Source organism: Oxyura jamaicensis, chromosome 13 (genome assembly GCF_011077185.1).
Source record: "Oxyura jamaicensis isolate SHBP4307 breed ruddy duck chromosome 13, BPBGC_Ojam_1.0, whole genome shotgun sequence".
Taxonomy (NCBI): domain Eukaryota; kingdom Metazoa; phylum Chordata; class Aves; order Anseriformes; family Anatidae; genus Oxyura; species Oxyura jamaicensis.
The window spans coordinates 18757195-18777642 of NC_048905.1; the positions used below are offsets into that span (position 1 = coordinate 18757195).

Below are 20448 nucleotides of genomic sequence, written 5' to 3' on the forward strand. Positions count from 1 at the left end.
CTCCAGCCGCCCAGGCCTGCAGGCACACCTTCTCGCACCTCCTGCGGCTCTGCCATGCCGCTCCCCGGGGCTCAGCCAGGGCCACCCGGGGCCGGGCGCTGCCTCCCCTCCTGTCTCCTGTCCCCAGGTGTCCCCTGTGGCTCCTCCAGGCCCCCGCGGCCCCTCTGTGTGAGCCCGGGAGACAGAGGCAGCGGCGGGCCATGGCTGTGGCCGTGCCCAGCCCTAGGAGGGCTTCCATGGGCAGCCAAACCAGGAGCCAGGCAGGGCCGACCCTGTGCACACACCCGCAGCGCCTTGTGCAGGGCTGCACTGCACCCTCAGGCCTCCCCTGGGGGTAAAAGTCACTGTTTAGAGCAGGCAGGTGACTGTGCTCAGGCACAGGTGGCATCCTGGGCTCCTCGAGAAACAGAGCACCGGGGCCAGCGGCGGGGCGCGGGGAGACCCCAGCCCGGCGGGGGCGGCGGGAGCCCCCCTCAGCACCACACGGGGCTCGCTGGAGCTCCCACCTGGAACACACAAAGGGGTTGTTTTTAAACCAAACCAAAGCACCCCGTCGGATCCTGACACTGTTGCTGTTGCAATTAAATATCTGGAGCAGAAACCTGTTCCTAGTGAAATTATTTTCCTCAGCCAACTGTTCGATTTCCTCATGTAATAAAATGTGTCATCCTTCTGGATACACAGAGCTGTGCATATGTCACAGCAAGGAAGGGTTTGAAAACTTGCAGGCTTTTTTGCAGCATTTATGGTGATTCTCCCAAACCTCAGCCAGCAGCCAGGGTGTGATATTTAAGGCACCTGCACACGTTTACAGTAAATAGACTAGAAAATACGAATCATCTGGCCCACTGGAGGAGGGAAGCAGGCAGCTGAGAAAGAAGGGAAGGAGTAAAACAGAGGCAGCTTTGGCCACGTGAAGCCGAGCCCCCAGAGCTCAGCCAGCATCTGGAGCCGAGGGGCTTTTAGGTGACTGCAGGGGTGGTGTCATGCCAGGAGCGTCAGCACTTCTTTTACATCCTTAAACGTCCTGTTGCCTTCCAAAGCCAGCTCCAGGTTCCTGTGTCCCCGCTCAGCTCACACGTCCCCACCACGTCCCCACGCGGCCCAGCCCGATGCAGTGAGGCTGGGGGGGCTTCGGAGACCTCACCCAAGAGGCTGAGCACAGCAGGAGATGTCTGAAGAGGAAACTGTTCACAAACGCAGCGCATTATGAAAATGCTCTGCTACATCCATGAAGTTAAAGCACCCTCAGGTTTTCCTAAGAGAGCCACGTGGGGTTCAGGCACTGAGGCGAAATGAAACCCAGCAAGACGACAAACATCTGGAGCGAGACGAGCAGAGCAGCCGCCGCGGCTGGCTTCACAAACATACCGCAAACAGAGAACGAACTCCAGCTGACATCCGGCATTCATCCACCAGAGACAAGAGCTGGTGACCAAAGATGACTTTTTAATGGAAATGTTCATGGAGTCGCTTTAGTACAATAATTAAGAAAATAAAATACCAATTTTCTCATTTTTTAAATTTAACTTTGTCATTTCAAGGCTTTGACCAAAGTTACCTGTGTGTATTTTTAGTCCACACATTAAGCAAGATTTAATTAAATTCCTAGAATTAAGCAAGTGTGTATTAACTACTTTGATAAAACAATTTGAATAAAAGTATTTCTTTTTCTGCTGCCATCCTGTTATTTAGAAAAGGAGGTCTGCAGAAGTGCTGGGACTGATTTCTGAGGGCCAGAGCTGCTCAAGTCACTTGCGTGCAGACAAGTAACTTAGTTTTTGAAGAACAGACTGGATTTCATTGGCCTTTTACTATTCACATACTACTCCTACCTTCAGGGTGGAGGAAGAATGCATATGCTTCCTATCCTGATCCCAAAATCCATAGCACTACAAGAATAAAAATGTTACTCCTAAAATTGTACTTTGTAACTAAAAAGAAAGTGATCTGATAGTTTCCTCAGGCACACAAAGCAGTAACTCAAGAAAAATAAATATGTTAATGAATGTATTTAGTCTTGGCCTCTACGTTTCATAAATATGTACCTTTTGGCATCCAGAGTCTAAACTCACGAGTCAGTTACCAACCAAAATAAGAAGGAAGAAGGGAAGTATCTTGTTCTGCGGTGTCAATACAAAATCCATCCAGCATAAAGGCCCAGGTCTCGTCTCGTTCATCCCAAGGCAGGGGCCAGCACTCGCCCCGCAGCCGCAGCCCCCCAGGCCGGGCGGCTGAGCCGCACGCTGCCTGCAGCACCATGCCAGGCAGCGCCGCACCGCACCCAGGCACAGCGAAGGGGAGAGCCCAGCCAGGCTTCACATAGCATCTGGGGAAACAACACCCAACCTGCCCCCCAAAAACGAAGCTGGCCCTTCTGCATTACGGCAGTCAGTTCATGGGCTCAAATCTCCACAAACGCTGAATTCAAGGCATCTGAATTCAAACGTGGTGTCAACCAGCCTCAGTAAAGGTATCGAAGCTGGTCTCTGCTCACCTGAATTATCAATGGAAGTTTAGAAATAAAACTATCCTGTTGCAGTGCACATAACAAAAGGAAGAAAAGCAAATAAGAGACACTGTTGGGAACTTTGCTTGCACTTCACCAGTTTTCTAACAGCTTTCTTCCCCTGTTCATACACAACAGGAGAAAAATACTTCCTGAAAGAATTCAGATGTATGTAATTTAAAACTTGTATTGAGGCATGTCTTACAGCTGAAAATAATCACACTGGCAGGAGCATAATAACCAAACATTTCCAACACAGCAATCAGGGCTGAAATAATGAACAATGTTGACTCAAGCAGGGAACAGTAACCCTACTCGGCTGCTGAAGTTGAGCTTCATTTCCGTACAATGAAGTCTCTATCCCACAGAACTAAGCTGTGAAATAAACAGCACACGGGGCATGCTTGCACCTCCCTTGCCAAGATGCAAAGCAACTGGTTGACGAGACAAGGGTCTCTTCACAGCAACAAGGGCTATTTTATTTTGTTGTTCTGTGTTCCCTTATCGAAGGCTTAGTCTCTAGAGATTGTAGAACAAATTCAGAAGATGCTGCTGCTTCCAAGCTTGCAATTGTTTCTCCATGATTTTCAAGATCAACCTTCCCTTAAATAGCATGCCTCCTCAGTCTTCTGTAAGAGGTTTGCAGTCTATGGCCTTTTTCTCCTATGCACATTAAATTCTCTTTCCTCAATAAACGGCACCAGCGAAGTTCAGATAACAGCCACAGAATTCCGACGGCAATGAAGATATGCTGCTCCAAGGAAACTACACAGATGCATTTTCTCCTGCAAAAGCAGAGAAAATAGGTTTTAGAACATTTATTAGGAGGTAATCAATAGCCGTTTGCTCTTGTTCTGAAGGTACTTAAGGAGTTGACCAAACTTTCCCTCCATGGATAAACCCTGAAGATACTACTTTTCAGGAGGAAATCTTTAGATAGAAACAACATCTTATTTTACCAAGACTTCCACACTCATACATTCACAGAGAGGAGAGGACAAAAGACCGAACACAAGGGTCATCTTAACGAGTACTGTTCCAAAGTTTCTGAATTATGTTAAGCCTAACACAGTAGTAGATCACTATTTTTCTTGAAAATTCCATTGAAATTGCCTGCTATTTATAATGGACAAAAAAAAAAAAAAAAGTTTATTTGTAGAATTACAAAGACCACAATGTGCAATAGCTATCACAAGCTTTGAACAATTTTCCTCACCTGCTGCACTTACAATAGCTCATAAAGATTGCAATCAACCACACTGCTCCTGAAGAAGTGTCTCCATTATTTTAATACCCTGAAAAAAAGCACAAATAAATGCCAACTTTACACACAATATGACTATTTCATACATTAGAAAGAACAGCCTCACAAAATACCAGTAAAACCCTGAAAAGAATTGCGTTTTATGATCCTGTACTAGCTCAGTGTAGTTCTCTCTGCTGCCTGGATGGCACAAACAGCACTTACAACACACTTCTCAGACACGAACCTGGAGAAGACAAAAGACTCTTTGCAGCTTCCACGTTTTTCCAAGGCAGGGCAGCACGAAGCCAGGGCACCCAGTTAGGGCACACATTTTATTCCAGTTCTACCACAACTTTTCTGGGACCAAGCCACTTCCCTTGCACCATCACACACTCCTCTTTAACATGGAAACACTGTCACTTGTATTCTTTGCAAGCGATTGGGTCCGTGAGAATCTACATATGAATATTTCTATAATGCAGGAAAGAAATACTGAACACAGTCAAAAATACCATCAGAGGGCCACGAGAATGAGCGTTTCTTCTAAAGGACTGATCTATGAAGGGACAAAGTGAGAAAGAAGCAGCTTCACGTCTGCTGGAAAAGCAAAACCAGCCAGTGTAGAGAAGAAAATCCAAAACATCCATCCCACCCCCATGCCTTGTACGACAGTTAGAAACATTTGCCAGCCCTGCTTCTAATGTTTGGTCAGATCTTGCAGAACGAGAAGCAAGCCTGGAGTTCAGCTACAACCTGAGTGGGACTAAGGCTTACCCTGGGATGTTCTTTGTTTACCAAGATAACTGAAAAAGGGGGTTCTCAGCTGGAGCCATCATGACAGAAAACAACAACAAAAAAGACAATTAACTTTAACAAACAGGTCAGGAGAACTTCTTTCCACATCTCCACAACAGATGGACAAGATCTATCTACAAAAAACAGTTCATGTTCCACGGCTACCCTCTGTAGAAGGCAGTGAGCTGACTACCTCAGTCTATCAGTCTAAACCAGACGTGCCACTGTTTGCAGAATAAAGCACTAATTGACATAAGTGAGGACTGAGGTTTGCCTAGGGAACTTAAAAATGTTATTTATTGAATCAATTATGTTCACAGTGTGACAACTGCTTTTTCTTTTATTTCTCCTCATAGCACTGCAGACTTTTAGGCAGAAAAGTGCTGAGGAAGAAAAGGGGAATGAGAGGGGAATCCATTAAATGAATAAAAATACGAAAGGGCAGGTACAACTCATTACCCAGTATCTTTTCAGCAAGGAATGACTAAATCAAAGCTTAATCAATATATTCCTTTCAACTAAAGTTCAAACACTTAAATCTCAGCCCCAGGAGATCAGGCTTAAAGGAGCTAAATTTAAGAGTGCAATGATGCACTCGAAATGCAGAGCAAACATTGCCTACCCATTAAACTCTGCACCTCTACAGCTACAGCTTAAAAGCTTCTCTGATTGACAAGCCATAGAGCAGTTCCATTTTTCAAAGGTGGAGGTACTCCTCTGCTGTGAGGAGCCAACGTGCGGTAAGCACCTCCGTGCTTTTCCGCGGATCCCTGCAGCATCCCAAAGCACCCACACGGCCGGAGCGCTGCGGCTGTGACTGCTCCAGGGCCGGTTGGCCACTGCTGACAGCACGCTGCACAGCAAAGGGCACAGAGACACAGCAGCTGGGTGACAGCATAGCTAGGGACACCTGAAATGGCAGTCCAAGGAGCCTCCCACTCCATGGACCTACTGAAAAGCCTATGTTTGTATCTAGATATATGCCACGAGCCAAACTGGAACCGCAGCTGATTGGGACAGAGAGCACACGCGGTGTCTGTAGCGTGCTCCACACCTTGACGAACACCCGGTTTTAAGCAAGAGGTTAAGTGATATGCAGGGAAGTGTAATTGGCTTGTTTTAATTTGAAGGCAATGCACATTACAGCGCACGGCCCATTTCCATTCCCAGCACAAAAGCAGGGTAACATTTTAATGGACTTCCAGAAAATGTTCTGCTGCCTCTGAAAAGAGCACCTAATACCTTGCATTCTTGTTGTAACCATGACAAAATGTTTCAGTTAAATATTGTTATTGGAGCTCAGCTCCATTTACCGAGCAGCACGTTACAGCCTTTCTTTACTTTCCACCCCTCACATATTCAAGTAATGGAAAAGGAATCTAAAAAAGAAACCAAGAAATGAATATGACAGAAATGTTGCAACGTTTAAGAGGCAATGGATAAAGCATGTATCAATACAACAACAATGTATTGCTAGACATGCTCCTTCATTACGCAGCCTTAAAATCGCTCCTAATTTTGCCGTTTGTACTGCTTGACACTAGCAGAGATCATCATAACTTAGAGAAAAACGGGATGATCAGGGTGTGTTTCAAGCTTTGAACACCCTCATGCACACACGCAGCAGCTGCCTGCTGGTCTCCAGCACCCCCTGGCAGGAAACTTCCTCCAGCCTTTACTCACCCGCTGCAGAGCCATTCCCTTTCCAAGGGGAGCCAGAACCCACGCCAACAGACCCAGAACAGGCTGTCCTGGCAGCTGGCGTTTACTGGCATGTCTGCTCAGACATTTACATTATTCAGGAGGAAAGTCTTATTGGCCATTATCTGGGTGCTTATCATTCAGTAATAGTTTTTCTGAACGGGCAAGAAAAAAAAAGCATAAATGCTGCAATTTCCACCAAAACACACCATGACTTCTACAAACAAAAGCAGGGAAGGGAAATTTTATCTTTGTTTGTTTTGTTCACAGTTGGAATAGTAAGAGAAATGTAAAAACGTGACGGTTGTTCTATCATGCATTTAAACACTACAGAATAGACTCATGTCAGTAACAAACACAGTGATTAAAAAGATGACTGCCTTTCACGTCTAAGAATTGCTCTATTAATTGTAACTTTTCCCTCTCATTCTATAACATAAAGACATTACTATTGACTGTGTGAATATATGAGTTTTCTTGTATTCATTCACAGAGTTCAAGATCACTACCGTATTTTCTTCTGCTCTCCAGGTAGCTCACTCCCCTCTCCATTTCCTCTGCCCCACACAGGTCGCTGCCTCCCCGTGCTTTCTTACACCCTTACTCCACCACAGGGATGGAGCAGCGCACTGCTGTCAGGATTGAGGAGACAAAGCAGGAATAAGGGATCGGCTTTGGAAGCAACATCCCTACCTTTCCCAGCCAGGTACACCAGGTGCAAGAAAAGCACCTGTCTGATCAGAGCGTTAGGAAGGATGTAGATCGGGCTCCGAAGATAAGCAGTAAGCCAGCCTCAATGGAATGCTTATCAAGCGCTGTCACTCACGCAACAGTCCTTTTACACCTTTATATAGTACCCTTGCATTGCCATTTATTACATTTGGGTAAAATGTGTCTCAAAACTACTCTATGGCCAAGCCACAAAAGAAACCCTACCTAGCAGCTCAGAAGAAATGAAATGCACACACAAAGCTGTTGCCACAGGGAGACGATGTCGTAGAGGAAAAAAAAAAAAAGGCAAGTCTGTACATGTGTACCAGACACCCATTTGTGTTTTTCAGAGCTCTGCAGACATAGCCAACATTGTTAAAGGATTTCTAATGCAGCACTGAGATACTCTGTGTGCTAGTTTGTCTCATCTGCTAGCTCTGCACTGCCCTAAGCTTGCAAGACAGGTTTCATTACCCGGCCATCGCTCCACTGCTCACACCAGCACAGGTGTCTGCTTTTCCTTTCTTTTTTTTTCTTCCACTTTAAAAAGCAACAAAGATCTTACAGTTATCAAGAATAAGCAAATGAATAAATGTCCATGCTGTGGTTTGAACTACATTGCCATCCACAGCTCCTGGGGCACAGACTCCAACATCAGGAGGGAGAGGCTGAGCTGCCTGCCCAGCGCACTGCCAGCGGGGAGTGTCCCAGCGATGCCTGGGGATGGGCCGAGGCTCCTGCCCGCACTGTGTGCTCGCGTACCCGCTGAAGCAAAGGGAGAAAGGACAGGACACTGGTACGGACACATTACAATAAAAAATAAAAATAAATACATTTTTAAAATAGAGCTTTTAACAGTACTAACCGCTTGGGCCCCACGAATAATTAAAGAATGGCATAAGGCATGATCTGACTTTGGACTTTTACATACAATTTCTCCATTAGATAACATAAAAGGTAATAGTAATCGGATAGTGGTAAGTGAAGGTTCATTATAGTCTCACACACATAAGATTCATAAGCCCAGCTGTGAAACTGCCATGTTTCCAGGCTCAAACATATGCTTTCACTCATCTGAAACAATATACAAACTGTGTGGGAGGCAAAAAAAAAATCTCATCTTTACATCAAAAAGGTTTAATTAAATACTCCTTTCAGCTACTTCTCTTGCTCCTTTTTCAGCAGGTACAAATGTTAAACATTTTATTCATCACAATCTGAACCCCCAAATCTACCCAAGTCACAACTATCCAAACCAGGACTTCCACGTAACTGCATTTCCCAGTGAGCGCTACAGGAGACGCTGCCGTTAAAACCAGTTTATCAATATGACACGGCTCCCAGGAACGGAGGCCTTTGAACACTAATTCCTCTGGGATGCACTACTGGATAGCTTTTATCCTCTTTCATAATTCTTGCTGAAAGACAGAACTATTGAAGTATACAGAACTGCTACAGGGAGATTGACTGGGGCTATTGTAAATACATCAGGCTGCCAAAAAAAAAAAAAATCTAATGTTACTGGAGAAAAATGTGTGACATGATATAAATTCATGTTGGTTATTTTTGACTATTTCAGTGTGAAGGTGCTATAGAACCGCAAATTATTATTACAGCATTAGCTGGTACAATGAGACATTAGGAAGAAAAACTGTTTCAATGCCTAGGGGAAATCAGGAATAAGAATGAATTACAGAAGTTAATAGACACATATACCATGCTTTAAAATGTATTTGAAATAAAACTATTACCATAATAAAACCAAATCCGTTTTTGTTCTGCTTGTTCTCTGTAGACAAAAGAAAAGGTCGAATATTTTTTCAACAATTAAAAGATGTAAGGAATCCAGGCTTATAACACCAATTTAGTTTTAATCCCAGACAACGTGGTGATTTGAAAACACTTAGAATATAACTCTAGGAAGAAGTTCAGGCAGTAAATAAACCCACCTTCTTCACGCCTTGCTTTAAGAATGACTGAGCGAAAGCTTCCAACACACGGTTGAGCAAACCGGCCCCCGTAACCGATATCCTGCCTTTCTGCGTGAAGTCTGTCCTACAAAACAGGAACATAACACCAACTTATTGCTCTGCCTCCTTAGTGAACATCAGACATAAACTCTCCTTTTTGTCTTGATTCCCAAGCAAGGAATGACACACTTTGCACAAGGATCTCAGAGGCACTCGCACGGAGCGGCACGAGGTGCGTGCCCGTCGCAGCCGGCACGGCTCCCAGCCCAGCTCGAGGTGGGAGCTGCTGGGAGTGCCGGGGAGCAGCAGCACCAGCGAGCTCTGGATGACACACACGTGAGGCAGGACTGAACCAGCAAGGTGCTTCAACCTGCAGGCAAGGGACTGGAGGCTTCTAATTCATGGAAGTCTACCACAGAAACCGCAAACAAAGCTGCTGCGATTCTATGGGTCCTCGGGACATCGAGCTAGACAGAGACAGTGATAACAGTGGGAAGAGGTCCGACGTGAACGCCTTCCCGCTCCGGCCCCAGCAGCACTCGGGTGAGCCCAGAACCACCGATGCCCTCCATGGGCCACAACCACTTTTTATATGCAAACCATCAGGAAGAAAAACGCATGGAGCTCAAGTGAAGGAGCTGGTGCACTCCCCCCAAGCACAGGATGGGTGTCAGCAGTGAATACTGGGCCCCCTGAACCTGGCTATGCTGGCTGGGATTGACTTATTAATTTTGCTGTTTCACCATTCTCGGAGACCAAAAAGGGCAGCTCAAGGAAAATATTGATCTCAGATTGATTTCTGTAGCACACAGCTGGCAATGCTGCATCGTTACAACACAGTCACAGGGTGAAGTCTATTAATGAGACCCAACTACTAAATTATTGACTAGTTAAGTATGGCAAATTTGGTCTAATTGTTTTCGTGATGGGAGTTTAATTAAAGCGTCTTTAGTGCAAAAAGTCTAGTAATATTGTTCAGGTAGTGTCAAGGAGGGTCTCCAAAGCCTGCATGGCTTTCAAAACTAAATTAAAAGTTACATTCAGTGCCTGGCCCTTCACGAGAGGGAGCTTTTGTACAGGAGCTCTTTAACCCCCTCTGTGGCTGCAGGGCACTGCTCACACATCACACAACGCAGCCATCACTGCAGGCACACGCAGCTGGCACTCCCGTGGCAGACCTGCCTGTTTTGCCAGCCAGTGCTTGTCAGATCTGATGCCCAGGGGTCCCTGCAGCAGCGCACAGCCTGCCTCCAGGGGCAGCTTCGCCCAGCAGGAAGGGAAGAGGCCATGTCACTGCTGAGGCTGCACGGTGCTGCTGGCAGCCCAGCTACACAACCTGGTTTAGACTTCTGTGCTTTCTCGACTGCCAGTCCACCTTACGGTCAGAGCAGGCAGCGCTGCCTGCCTCTGCGGGCAGCTCTCCTGCACGAGCCTGCAGAGGGGAATCACGCCGAGGACAGCACCTCTCCTAACCTGGAACAGGCCTGAAAACAGGGGGGGATCCTGACCAGCTGAGGCAGCCCGAGTTCTGCACCAGCAGCACCAACACCTATAGCTGCAAGGCAGTGCTGCTGCGGAGAAACGTCCTTCCCCAGCAGCAGCTGTGGGACAGGCTCTATCCCTCTGTAAGGCTGCAGTGCAAGGGCAGGGGGTCTCAGCAAACTTCTGAAACAACAGTGTTAAAAAAGCAAGAACATATCCTTGAACAGCAAAGTCCCAGCACTGGGCTTTCAAAAAATGCTTGAACCCCCTAAATTGAATTTTGTCTGAAGTTGTTTTTTTTTTCTTAAGCATCCTTAGAGCTTTCAGAAGCCAGGCAGACCTTGCTGGACAACCCTGCCACACTTCCCAGGGAACATCACAAGGCAGAAGTAATGACTAATTACAGCAGACACCAGAGCACAGTAAAAACTAATGGGGTTGACATCAGCTAGAAACAGATCTATTTTTAAAGACAGTTGCATGTATTACATACCTGCTCATTTCACTGTTGCAGGAATTAGAAATTCCACTCCTACCCTGTCACAAACATGCATTAAGACATTTCTGTGCTCCAGTCAGCACAAACACAAATCTGTCTTTCTCCCAGGCAAAGTCCCATGCCAGCTTACCTCTTTGGGTCACGGCGGGCCAAACACCAGAGAAAGAAAATTGTTTGGGAGCAAGAACGCTCCATGCCAACGACTGGCAAGCAGGAGGTAGATGATAATTTTTAAACTGCTAGCCAAGCATCTGCTGGTAGACATGAGAGCAAAGTGAATGCTCTGGCTGTGCCTGCTGTGCAGAAACAGCGGGGCAGCCTTCTATGACTGCAGAGGAGCACATGGAAAATTAATTTCCAACGATTATTTGTGCTCTGGCCAGAGAACCTAACCCAGCATCTGAAGGAGCCAGCGGAAAGCCACAGAACATTTATAGTAGCTGCTTTAAACGCAGTCAAGACTCACCAAAGAACTGTTATTCAGACCCTTCCAAGCATTCAAAAGGCAAAAGAAAACACTTCTAGGGCCAGGGGACCACAGCAGCCTGCAGCAGGCACACAGGCACTTACCAGTTTGGGTTTTCCAAGCTCTCTCTGAAGACAGACTCCTCGCTCAGGGACGCATACTGTGTCCACGTGAGGCAGTGAGTTTTCATAGACATATTTCTTTTCTGCATATTAAGCCAAGATTCCTCTTCCAGGTAGATGTCGGGCACTTTTAAGGCACTGACCTGGAAGTAGAAGAATTGGAGCTTTGAAAAAAAATAAAGCATTCTGAGAGGGTAGAAGCACTTCTCTGTACTTGGCATACACTCGTAGCCTTAGAGGGTAAGGCTGAGGATCACTGAGGAGGAGACATCAGCTCTGGCTCACCCTGGCGAGCAGAACCAACCTCCTCCGCACCCACTGAAGGCCATGCAAACAGCCTAGAATTCCTGGGGATTGCTCAGCCCCCAGCCGACTTGCAGGACTGCTCAGCACCGAGTTACCTGACCGTTCATGTCTCCTGCCCTGCTGCCGACGGCTCACCCGCAGCCAGGGTGACAGAGCCCCCCTCCGCGGGGTTACCTGCGAGCCGCCCCCCGGGGGCCACGGGGGGCCACAGGCGCTGCCCCCCTGCACACCCCAGCCGGCAGCGCGACGCCCCCGGGCAGCCCTGCCCCAGCCGCCTCCTCTAGAGCCCACTCGTCAACCTGCGAGGCTTTTATCTGGCAAGCGTGGGCTGCGGAAGGGATGGAAATCTCACCATCGGCTTATTTTACATTCTGCATGTATAGGGCAATGATATGTTCTCCTTGGCGGGTGAGGCTTGGAAGAGACAAACACATGTTTAGAGGCAAAAACATACAGAGTCTTCAGAGTATCAGGAAAAAATAGACAGGTATACTTTGAAGCATGCAGGCCTTGGAAAACACTTATTTACCCATGCATAAACATAAATATACTTTTCTGTACACGGGCCGTATGCTGCAAGATACTCCACAATAAACAAGTAACAAATCGAGGTTAGTCCTCTCCCACCAACTGTGAGGAAAGGCCTGCTGCTCAACAGGCACAGGAGTGACAGCACGGGACTGCTCATCCAGGGCCTTACGTTTTCTACAGCCTTTAAGGACTTGCATCTTACCCTCTCTACAGGGACTCTGCGATGCCATGCTAGAAGCACACTGAGTATCATTTTAATTCCTCTACACTCCCTTACACAGCGGCTTTTTGTAAGAGACTACGGCCCAGCGTGGTCCAAGTCACGGATCAGACATCCAACACGAGCTCAGCACCGAAATATTGCCCGGTGTTCGTTATCAGCTGCCTTCTTCTCACCAAGGCTTCAGGTGCAGTTTCTCCCCTCTTTAGTTCTGGGAGACTGGGCTTTTACAAAAATACCAGGTACCACACAAAAATCGGGACAGCTGGCAGCAAAAGGATTATTATATGGGGAGGCGGGGAACAGCCGCTCTTTCACTGAGGCCCAGGTGACAGTTTAAAGCAGGTTTACTTTTTCCAGGGAGGAAAGTTAAAAGCTTGTTGCCACCTGTAAAGTAACCACCAGCACCATTTACATCTCCTGTTCTCAAGGCTACATCTCCCTGTACTCAAGGCTAGAGTTTTGTCCATTTCAGTTACATCAGTTCTTAGGGAACCTTTTTCTCTCAACTTCTCTTTAAAAGTAACCTTCCTAACAAAAAGAAAATATCATTAGAAACCTGATCCCGTTAAACGAGGTAAACCACAAGCAGGTATCAAGGTTTTACAACCTGACAAAACTTCTCCAAGCAGTTACCTTTCTCAGGATTTCAGGAATTACATTCTTGCACGTTGCAATTCTCCTCCGGTAAATAATCCCTGTAGACAAATCTGTTGGTAAAAGTCAACCAGAAGGGAAGAGTTACAGCAGCAGATATTGCCATTAAAAAAAAACATTTAAAAAGTAGTTGCAAGACTTCACAGACAGCAAATGTGCAAGCAGAATTGCTGGGAAATTAGCAATGCAGTAAGATTTTTATTTATTTACTTTTTTACTTTTTAAGGATAACCGAGTACCTCTGCTGCCTGCCAGACAGGGCTGTAAGCAAGGCTGCTACGGGCACTGCCCCAGGAGGGCATCTGCACCCAGCGCTGCACCCAGGCGCCCTCACCCAGCGCATGGCACAAGCATTTTCGTGCCCCCGTGCCGGTGCTGCCGGGTGGCCGAGCCCCACGGCAGGCAGCGCCGGGCCGGTGCTGGTGCCAGCCTTCAGGGCCGCGTCCCGGTGCCAGCCTTCAGGGCCACGTCCTGCCCCGATTTATATTCTCAAGCTCATTCTCCGGGCAAACGTACTGCACGCAAGATTTACAGAGCAGCCGTGTCTCGTTACACATTTATTTTTGTATTGAATTGGACCAGCGACAAGGACAAAACTATCTATTAGGAAACAAATTACAGTTATTTGCTATCTCAAAAAAATGGCTGGCTTTTAGAACCACTTTGCCTTTTAATATTTAATGACCCAGATCAAGAACAGAAACCTCAGGATAGTACCACACGAGAACCCAACTGGCAGGCAGCCCAGGTTGAAGACTCGTCAGAGATAAAAGAGCGTGTTCTCAAACAGCATTTGGTTGGGTCTGTGAAATGAAAACTTCATGGGGTTTGGTTTTCAGGACTGGAACAAACACATCACATAAATAACACGAACCATCTTCATGCAATGGAGAACAGAAAAGCATTCTCCAAGATGAGTGGTTTGCTCCCTTTGATTAAAATGCCACGGCAGCACCAACGTTCTGTTTCTTTAATCTCAGAGCAACCTCACTGGGGGCCACCGTTAACCCTGAGCTGCAAGGCAGAAGACATCTCCCAGTGTATGACAAAGAGCAGCCGCAAGCAGTTGGGACTATGACTTAAGAGTCAACAAGGTCTTACTTCATTCCAAATGAGAATTCGATCACTAACCCAGTATTAGAAGGGAATAATTACTATGCTGAGTCCTATGGTATTGGTTCCCACTTGGTGGCACAAGAGTTTAATACTTCACAGGCACGTTACTCTAGGTGCCTAACTGCAAGCACATCTTGCAGCCTCAGCAGTGGGAAACAGCCCGTGCAGCATCACCGGACCTCATCTGGTAACCATGCTCCGACCTGAGCACGTTTATTTTCCTGTCAATACGACTGGGAAGTGCTAACACCTAACTTTTGCTGCTCCAGGAACCCTGGTAAGCGGCAGACCGAGGGTCCGGGTTCGCCGGCTGACTGCCAGCATCCTACGGGGCCGCTGAGCAGGCGGCTGGGTCCTGGAACCGCCTCGGCCGCGCGGTGGGACAGGGACACGTCCCCAGGGGCAGGGGAACACCCGCGGAGCGCCTGCGGCCTGGCCCCAGCGCTCACCGAGCTCAGTTCCAGCAGCTTTACGTCTGGTCTGCAGAACACCACGGGTGGAAAACATCACAGAAATGCCAGGGAACCGCACAGCAGAAGAACATGCTGCAGAAAAAGTTGGCGAGTCGCCCCTGACAGTGTCGGAATAAGCTAGAAATCCAAATGCTTAATCCAGGTAAAATACACGCTTCTGGGGGCAGGTTAAATATTTTCTCAGTCTCACGTATGCCTAGGATTCCTGCATGCTGGCTGAACGCAGCGCCCAGAGTCTATTGAAATAAAACTATTAAATAATTAGCACTGAAGGTTACGAGAAGCGTTAGGCAGCTTTTTAAGAAAAGTCAGGCAGCTTACCTGTTTTCTCTTCCACTGTTTCTACAGCCATGACGTGCTTATCCATGGGGCTGGGGTACTGGGATAAAAATGCACAGGGTAAACATTACTGCTCGCCGCGTGGGTGTCAGGAAACGGCTGTCACTTGTAAAGCCAAAAGCAGCCTCATAGCTTCTCGCAACAGGTCAGGCTGCTTCCCATCAACAGCCTGCAGACTCCGTTCAGATTAGAAAGAATTTAGTAAGACTAGCATAGTAAGATTAGAACAGAGAAGAAAACCCCCAATGCTGCCAGGATAAAAACTGCCTGCCAGGGAGGTTCCAGCCGGTGCCACACGCAGCACGCAGGCGCCTTCCTCGCGCCCTGCACACCTCTCGGTGACGGCAGCTCCAGGAGCACGAGGCAGCAGAGGCAGCGTGCCGCGCACCCGGCAGCTCCGCGCATGACCGAGGGCACGGCCGCGGCCTCACCCTCCTCACAGCTGCCCTCAGAGATTCTCAGTCCGGGACCCCAGCGCACAGGAATCATGCCCAAACTGTGCAGGTTGCCTGCAGGGCAATCTGCTGTGCAAGGAATGGATGCACACCACCAGGACTTCGAAGGATGTACAGTTACCTTGGAACTTAGCAAACCCCTGAGAGGGACAGGGCTACAAGGACCTTACTTCCACTACACAAAGCAATCAACGCTCATGTCAATAACAAATCTAAAATGTAAAGCACAAGAAAATTTATTGAACTCAAATAATACTCAAAAGTTACCGTAACACCCATGGTAATAAAGCGCCAGGCTGCAGAAATACTGAACACCAAATTAAAATCAGCATTAAACGTAATAGGGAGCTTTAGAAAAGGTGGAGAAATTACACTTTAATACCAAATCGGTTTGGGCAATGCAATTACAATGTGTAACAACAGGTGCTCCAAAATTCTGACATAAATCTTTGGTTCTGAGCTAAAAACGTCGACAGCTCCAGAACAGGCTGTTCTACAACCCAGCTCTCCTGCTTCTTCTTGCCGCACAACAGAAGTTGACTTTAAAAGCGCAAGGTTTTCAAGTGCTGTTCTACACAGAAGTTGGAGTCCTCCCTACACCACGCTGCTGTGAAATGGCAGTACTGGCATAACTGCGTTATCAGCGTACCTCTGGAAGGCCCAATCGTGTGAAACAAAGAACCATTTAAATAAATCTTTCACTAAATAGCAGGCTCTGTTACCCAAGTACTTAAACAGAAATAGACTCCATCTCCTACACGGCTCAGAAAAAGAAATAACAGTAGAAGTCCACAAGCAGACGTAACGGCTTGGAGAGCCTGCCACACGGAACAGTCCTGCCAGCCAGCCTCGGCCTCCCTGCCAGGTCTCCGCTCCCCACGGAGGGCAGTAGGGCACAACGAGCCCCAGCCTGGCTGTGCCCCCAGCCCTGCCGTACCCACTCCTCCCAGGGCTGCTCCCAGCACCCCGGGCACCGTGCCTGGCCTGGCCCCGTGCTGAGGGCCCCCACCAGCCCCAGACGGCCGCAGGCTGCCCCGCGGGCACAGCCCCGGCGCTGCCATCGCTACAGAGAACGCCACCGCTCCGCGGGCTTTGGAGCCCCACTGCTTATCCACACCGGACACTGATGTAGCTCCAACGAGTTCCTTCAGTAAATTGCCTTCCAGTGATTTCCCCATGCCTTAAGGCCGAGGCTGGCAGGGACCCCGGGGGGGTCTCAGCAGGGCCACCCAGGACCACATCCAGACAGGTCCCGAACACCTCTGAGGATGGAGACGTCTGTCCCTCCATCGTTCTAAAAAGACCCCAAACAAATCATCAACAGCAGAAACTGTGAAGCTGACTTTGTCAGTGTCTTTAAAATGCCTTTTTTTTTTTTTTTTTTTTACTGTGGCTGCCAGTCGTGAATGTTTCTCAAAGATGCCAGAGTCTGTTTCAGGGACTAGGAGCTACAAACGTGGCACCCGCAGACAGCATTGCAGAGGCTGAGTCCCATATCCAGAAAATCCCTCTGCATTTCCAGCATGGGGAGCATTACCACAGTGATTACCACATTTCACTGCTTGCTGAAATTGAAGCTTTCCATTCCCCATTTGCAAAATCTTTACAATTAAAAACGGAGTAATTCCTGTACCCTTACTCGGTCTCCCTGCAAATGGATTGATTGTTTTCTACAAGTAACAACAAACAGAATGATTCCATTAGTCATTACTCTGCATCCAGGGAATTAAGACCCTACACACCTTTCCTAACTGGAATGCGTAAGATCATTTATCAAAAGCAGCAGTTTTCTAACCACAGTGATGTTTCTTAGAAGTTACTTGAGGGAAACAGCAGACCTTTAAAAGCAGCACTGTGTTTAGCAGCAGTGAGAAATCACTGCAGGTTACACATAATGATTGGTATAAAAATGAAATATTTCAAAGCAACGAATAGCTGGTTTTACATGCAAGATCAAATGGAGCCCACATAAATCAAAATGACAGCTTCAAAGACTTGCAAAAAATAATAATATTTAAATTCATAAATATTCTGATTCTTTCTTTTTCAACACCAAGGAAATGAAGCAGTGACACTGCAAAATCAGCTAAACCTTTCCACATTCCTTCACTTTATTCCTGGGTTGGAAAGGTGGTGGTTGTGAATAAACGTGAATTAAAAAAAATAAAATCTAGCAAACCCACTGGGTAGATTACTTACTGCGATAAAAATCAATAAACACATAAGCCTTTCACCCACAGATACATTTATTTCAAATACAAATCAATCTGTCGTACTGGAACTAGGAGCCTGGTGTACTGTTCGTGGGCTCAGTCCGAGGCGAGGTCTCCACGACCGAGCAGCCCCTGCGGCAGACGCCGCGGCCTCCTGCAGCAGAGCAGAGCGCAGCTCCCCGGCCCCGCACCCTGCAGAGGCACAGGAGCGTGCCCCTCCCGGCCGGCCTGGGGACGCCGCGTTTCTGCCTTGGGCACTGGGCATGAGAACCCAGAACATCGGAAGCAGCTTTAGCTTCTTTCACACCTTTCCAGGGGGATTTTCCCTCCCCTGCGTTGTAGGTGTCCAAGAGGTGTAACACAACAGGATGTCGGTGTGGACCACCACGTGTCCGTCTCACTCAGCACATCCCTGAAGAGCCCTGACTGTGGTCTCCTCTGAGAGCAAGCCCCGTCGCACCTTCCCCCCCAGTTCCGCACCGTAACACTCCGGTTCAACCCGCAGGACCCTGACGGAAAGAAGGCTCGGGAGCACTGAAAATCAACTTTAACTATGGGATTTGTGAGTGACTATGCCAATCCTTCAATCACCTAGAATCCCTGGTTAAAAGCAAGTGATGCGCTTTGCTGGCACATACAAACGAGGATTAATTTAACCTCTCTGCTCTACGCCTCTGGCGGTGATAATTAGCCTCGCTGTTCACCTCCAACTGCCCTTCTTAAGTCATGCAGAAGTATACTACCGAACACAACTTCTATGTGTATTTCTACTCTGATTCGTATCTTTCTCAATGAAAAGCACTAACTGCTTCTCTTCTGACGGCTAGCTCCCAAACACTCATGAAATCCAGCAAAAGATGCCTCCTGCCTTTTCTTTTCCAAGTTCATTCAAAGCTTTCAAATTAATATTTCAAAGCACATCCATTAGTCAGCCATAGTGTGGCAGTCTAAACTACATGGTTAGTAAATTTGACTACCCAAGCTTGCAAATATATAGCTCAGGCTTTCTGCAGCAGGGAAAAAGCAAGAAATATATATTTTTTGCCACTTTTTTCTTTTTTTAAAGGAAGCCTTAAATGCATCTTTCTAAAGTCCGGTACTAGGACAAGAAAAGAACATCTGTAGATGATTAAGAGAAACAGAAGAGAAATAGAAAGATTCCAGACAAGGCATTTTTACTCAAAATTCTGGTGAGTAAAGAAATTTTGAATTTTTCCTTTGTAAGTTTCACATAAAACGTATTTGGTTCTCATTCCAGGCCAAGACACCACTACAGGGATTCAGTTCCCTTTGATGATGAGCTGAACACCAGAAAAAAAGAGGCAGTCAATTAAAACAAAAGCATGGCACCACACCTTTCAGAGATTTATGTACCTTGTCAGTCATTATCCCATGAAACTGACGATGAAGACAGGAAACTGACCCCACTGAGACCACTTGCAAAAGCTTGGTGACCTCAGCAAGTTTCAATGCAGTCTTCAAAAGCTTTCAGCAAAAAAAGCTTGTTATTTCTTGGATGAAAAGCTTTGTCCTCCTACCACAACCCATACAACCGATCCCATTGCTAAGGGCCTGACACTTTCCAATGCAAAGTCCCTTAGCAGGAGGCGCTCTGCCCGCGATGCGCGCTGCCGGCCGTCACCCACCGCAGAGGCGCCAGGGCTGCCTGTCCTGCGGGGCGCTTGGCTCTGCTCTGCCAGGGGTGGACGCGCTCCTGGCTCCCTTTGGCATCGGCTCTGCCAGAGCCCGGCCTCTGCTAACAGGCAACAGGGAACCAGCATCTGCCCACGGCACAGGTACGGCCTTCCTCGCCTGCACGCTGGCTGCAACAAGGGTGAGTTCAGCCCAAAGTCAACATCTTGTCCCGAAGAAAACGTTCACAAACCCTCGGGGCTCTGTGCCAAGGAAACGCCCCGTGCTATGCCGCGGCTCACTTCTCGTTAATGTTTAAGCACTCGCAGCCAAACCAAACGTCATGAGGCCCGCTCTGTTTTTCAGCTCAGTGTTCCTAAAAACTGGTCGCAGCTGGAGGGCAAAACCCCAGCACCAGTTTTTAATAAAGATTACACCTCACCCCTATTTCTGTGCTATTGTTCAAGGAAAACACCAGCAGAAAGGGCAGTTTTGATGCACAGCTTGGAGACTGGGTCCGGGACAGCAGCGTTCAAAAGGAAAATGCAGGAGGATGCTGCTGGGAGCAGATCCCACACGGGAACGCTATCCACCTGCACTAACGCAGCCTTCCCCGCTGCACAACGCTATCCCTGTAAACCCACCCGAACGCATTGCCCCGCTAGGCCACGGCCCGCACGAAACGCCCCGAGCCGCGGCGGGGGCCGGGGCAGGACCCACCGCGGGTCTCCCGGCCGAGCCCCCGGCCCGCACGGCTGCACACTGCCGGGCCGGGCCCCTCGGGGCAGCCGAGCCCCCAGGGCGGCGGGGAGCCCGGCCAACACGCGGAGCAGCCCCGCAGCGGCGCCCCGAGCAGCGAGGCGGGGCCGGGCACTCCCCGCTGCCGCTCCCGGTGCCGGCCCCGCCGCCGCCGCCGCGAGGCGCTGCAGCCCCGGCGGCAGGCGGGGAGGCGGGGCCGGGGCGGCCGCGGTTACCTTGCGGAGGTAGCTGGCCACCACCTGCTCG

General features: G+C 48.2%; 1 protein-coding gene across 3 annotated transcripts; it reads right to left on the reverse strand.

Annotated features, from left to right (window-relative positions):
- Positions 1-1429: 1429 nt before the first annotated feature.
- Positions 1430-20442, reverse strand: PRELID2 (PRELI domain containing 2). 3 transcript variants are annotated; one of them, XM_035338569.1, is made up of 7 exons: positions 20418-20441; positions 15126-15183; positions 13195-13268; positions 11484-11644; positions 8912-9017; positions 3739-3804; positions 1430-3294 (listed from the first exon to the last, which is right to left on the reverse strand). In XM_035338569.1, exons 2-6 carry the CDS (start codon positions 15169-15171, stop codon positions 3760-3762), a joined length of 432 nt encoding a protein of 143 aa, XP_035194460.1. In that variant the 5' UTR covers positions 15172-15183; positions 20418-20441; the 3' UTR covers positions 1430-3294; positions 3739-3759. The 3 variants fall into 3 exon arrangements, with proteins under 3 accessions (XP_035194460.1, XP_035194458.1, XP_035194461.1); XM_035338567.1 differs by lacking the exon at positions 3739-3804 and having other exon boundaries at positions 20418-20442; XM_035338570.1 differs by lacking the exon at positions 1430-3294 and having other exon boundaries at positions 3738-3804; positions 20418-20442.
- Positions 20443-20448: the final 6 nt, after the last annotated feature.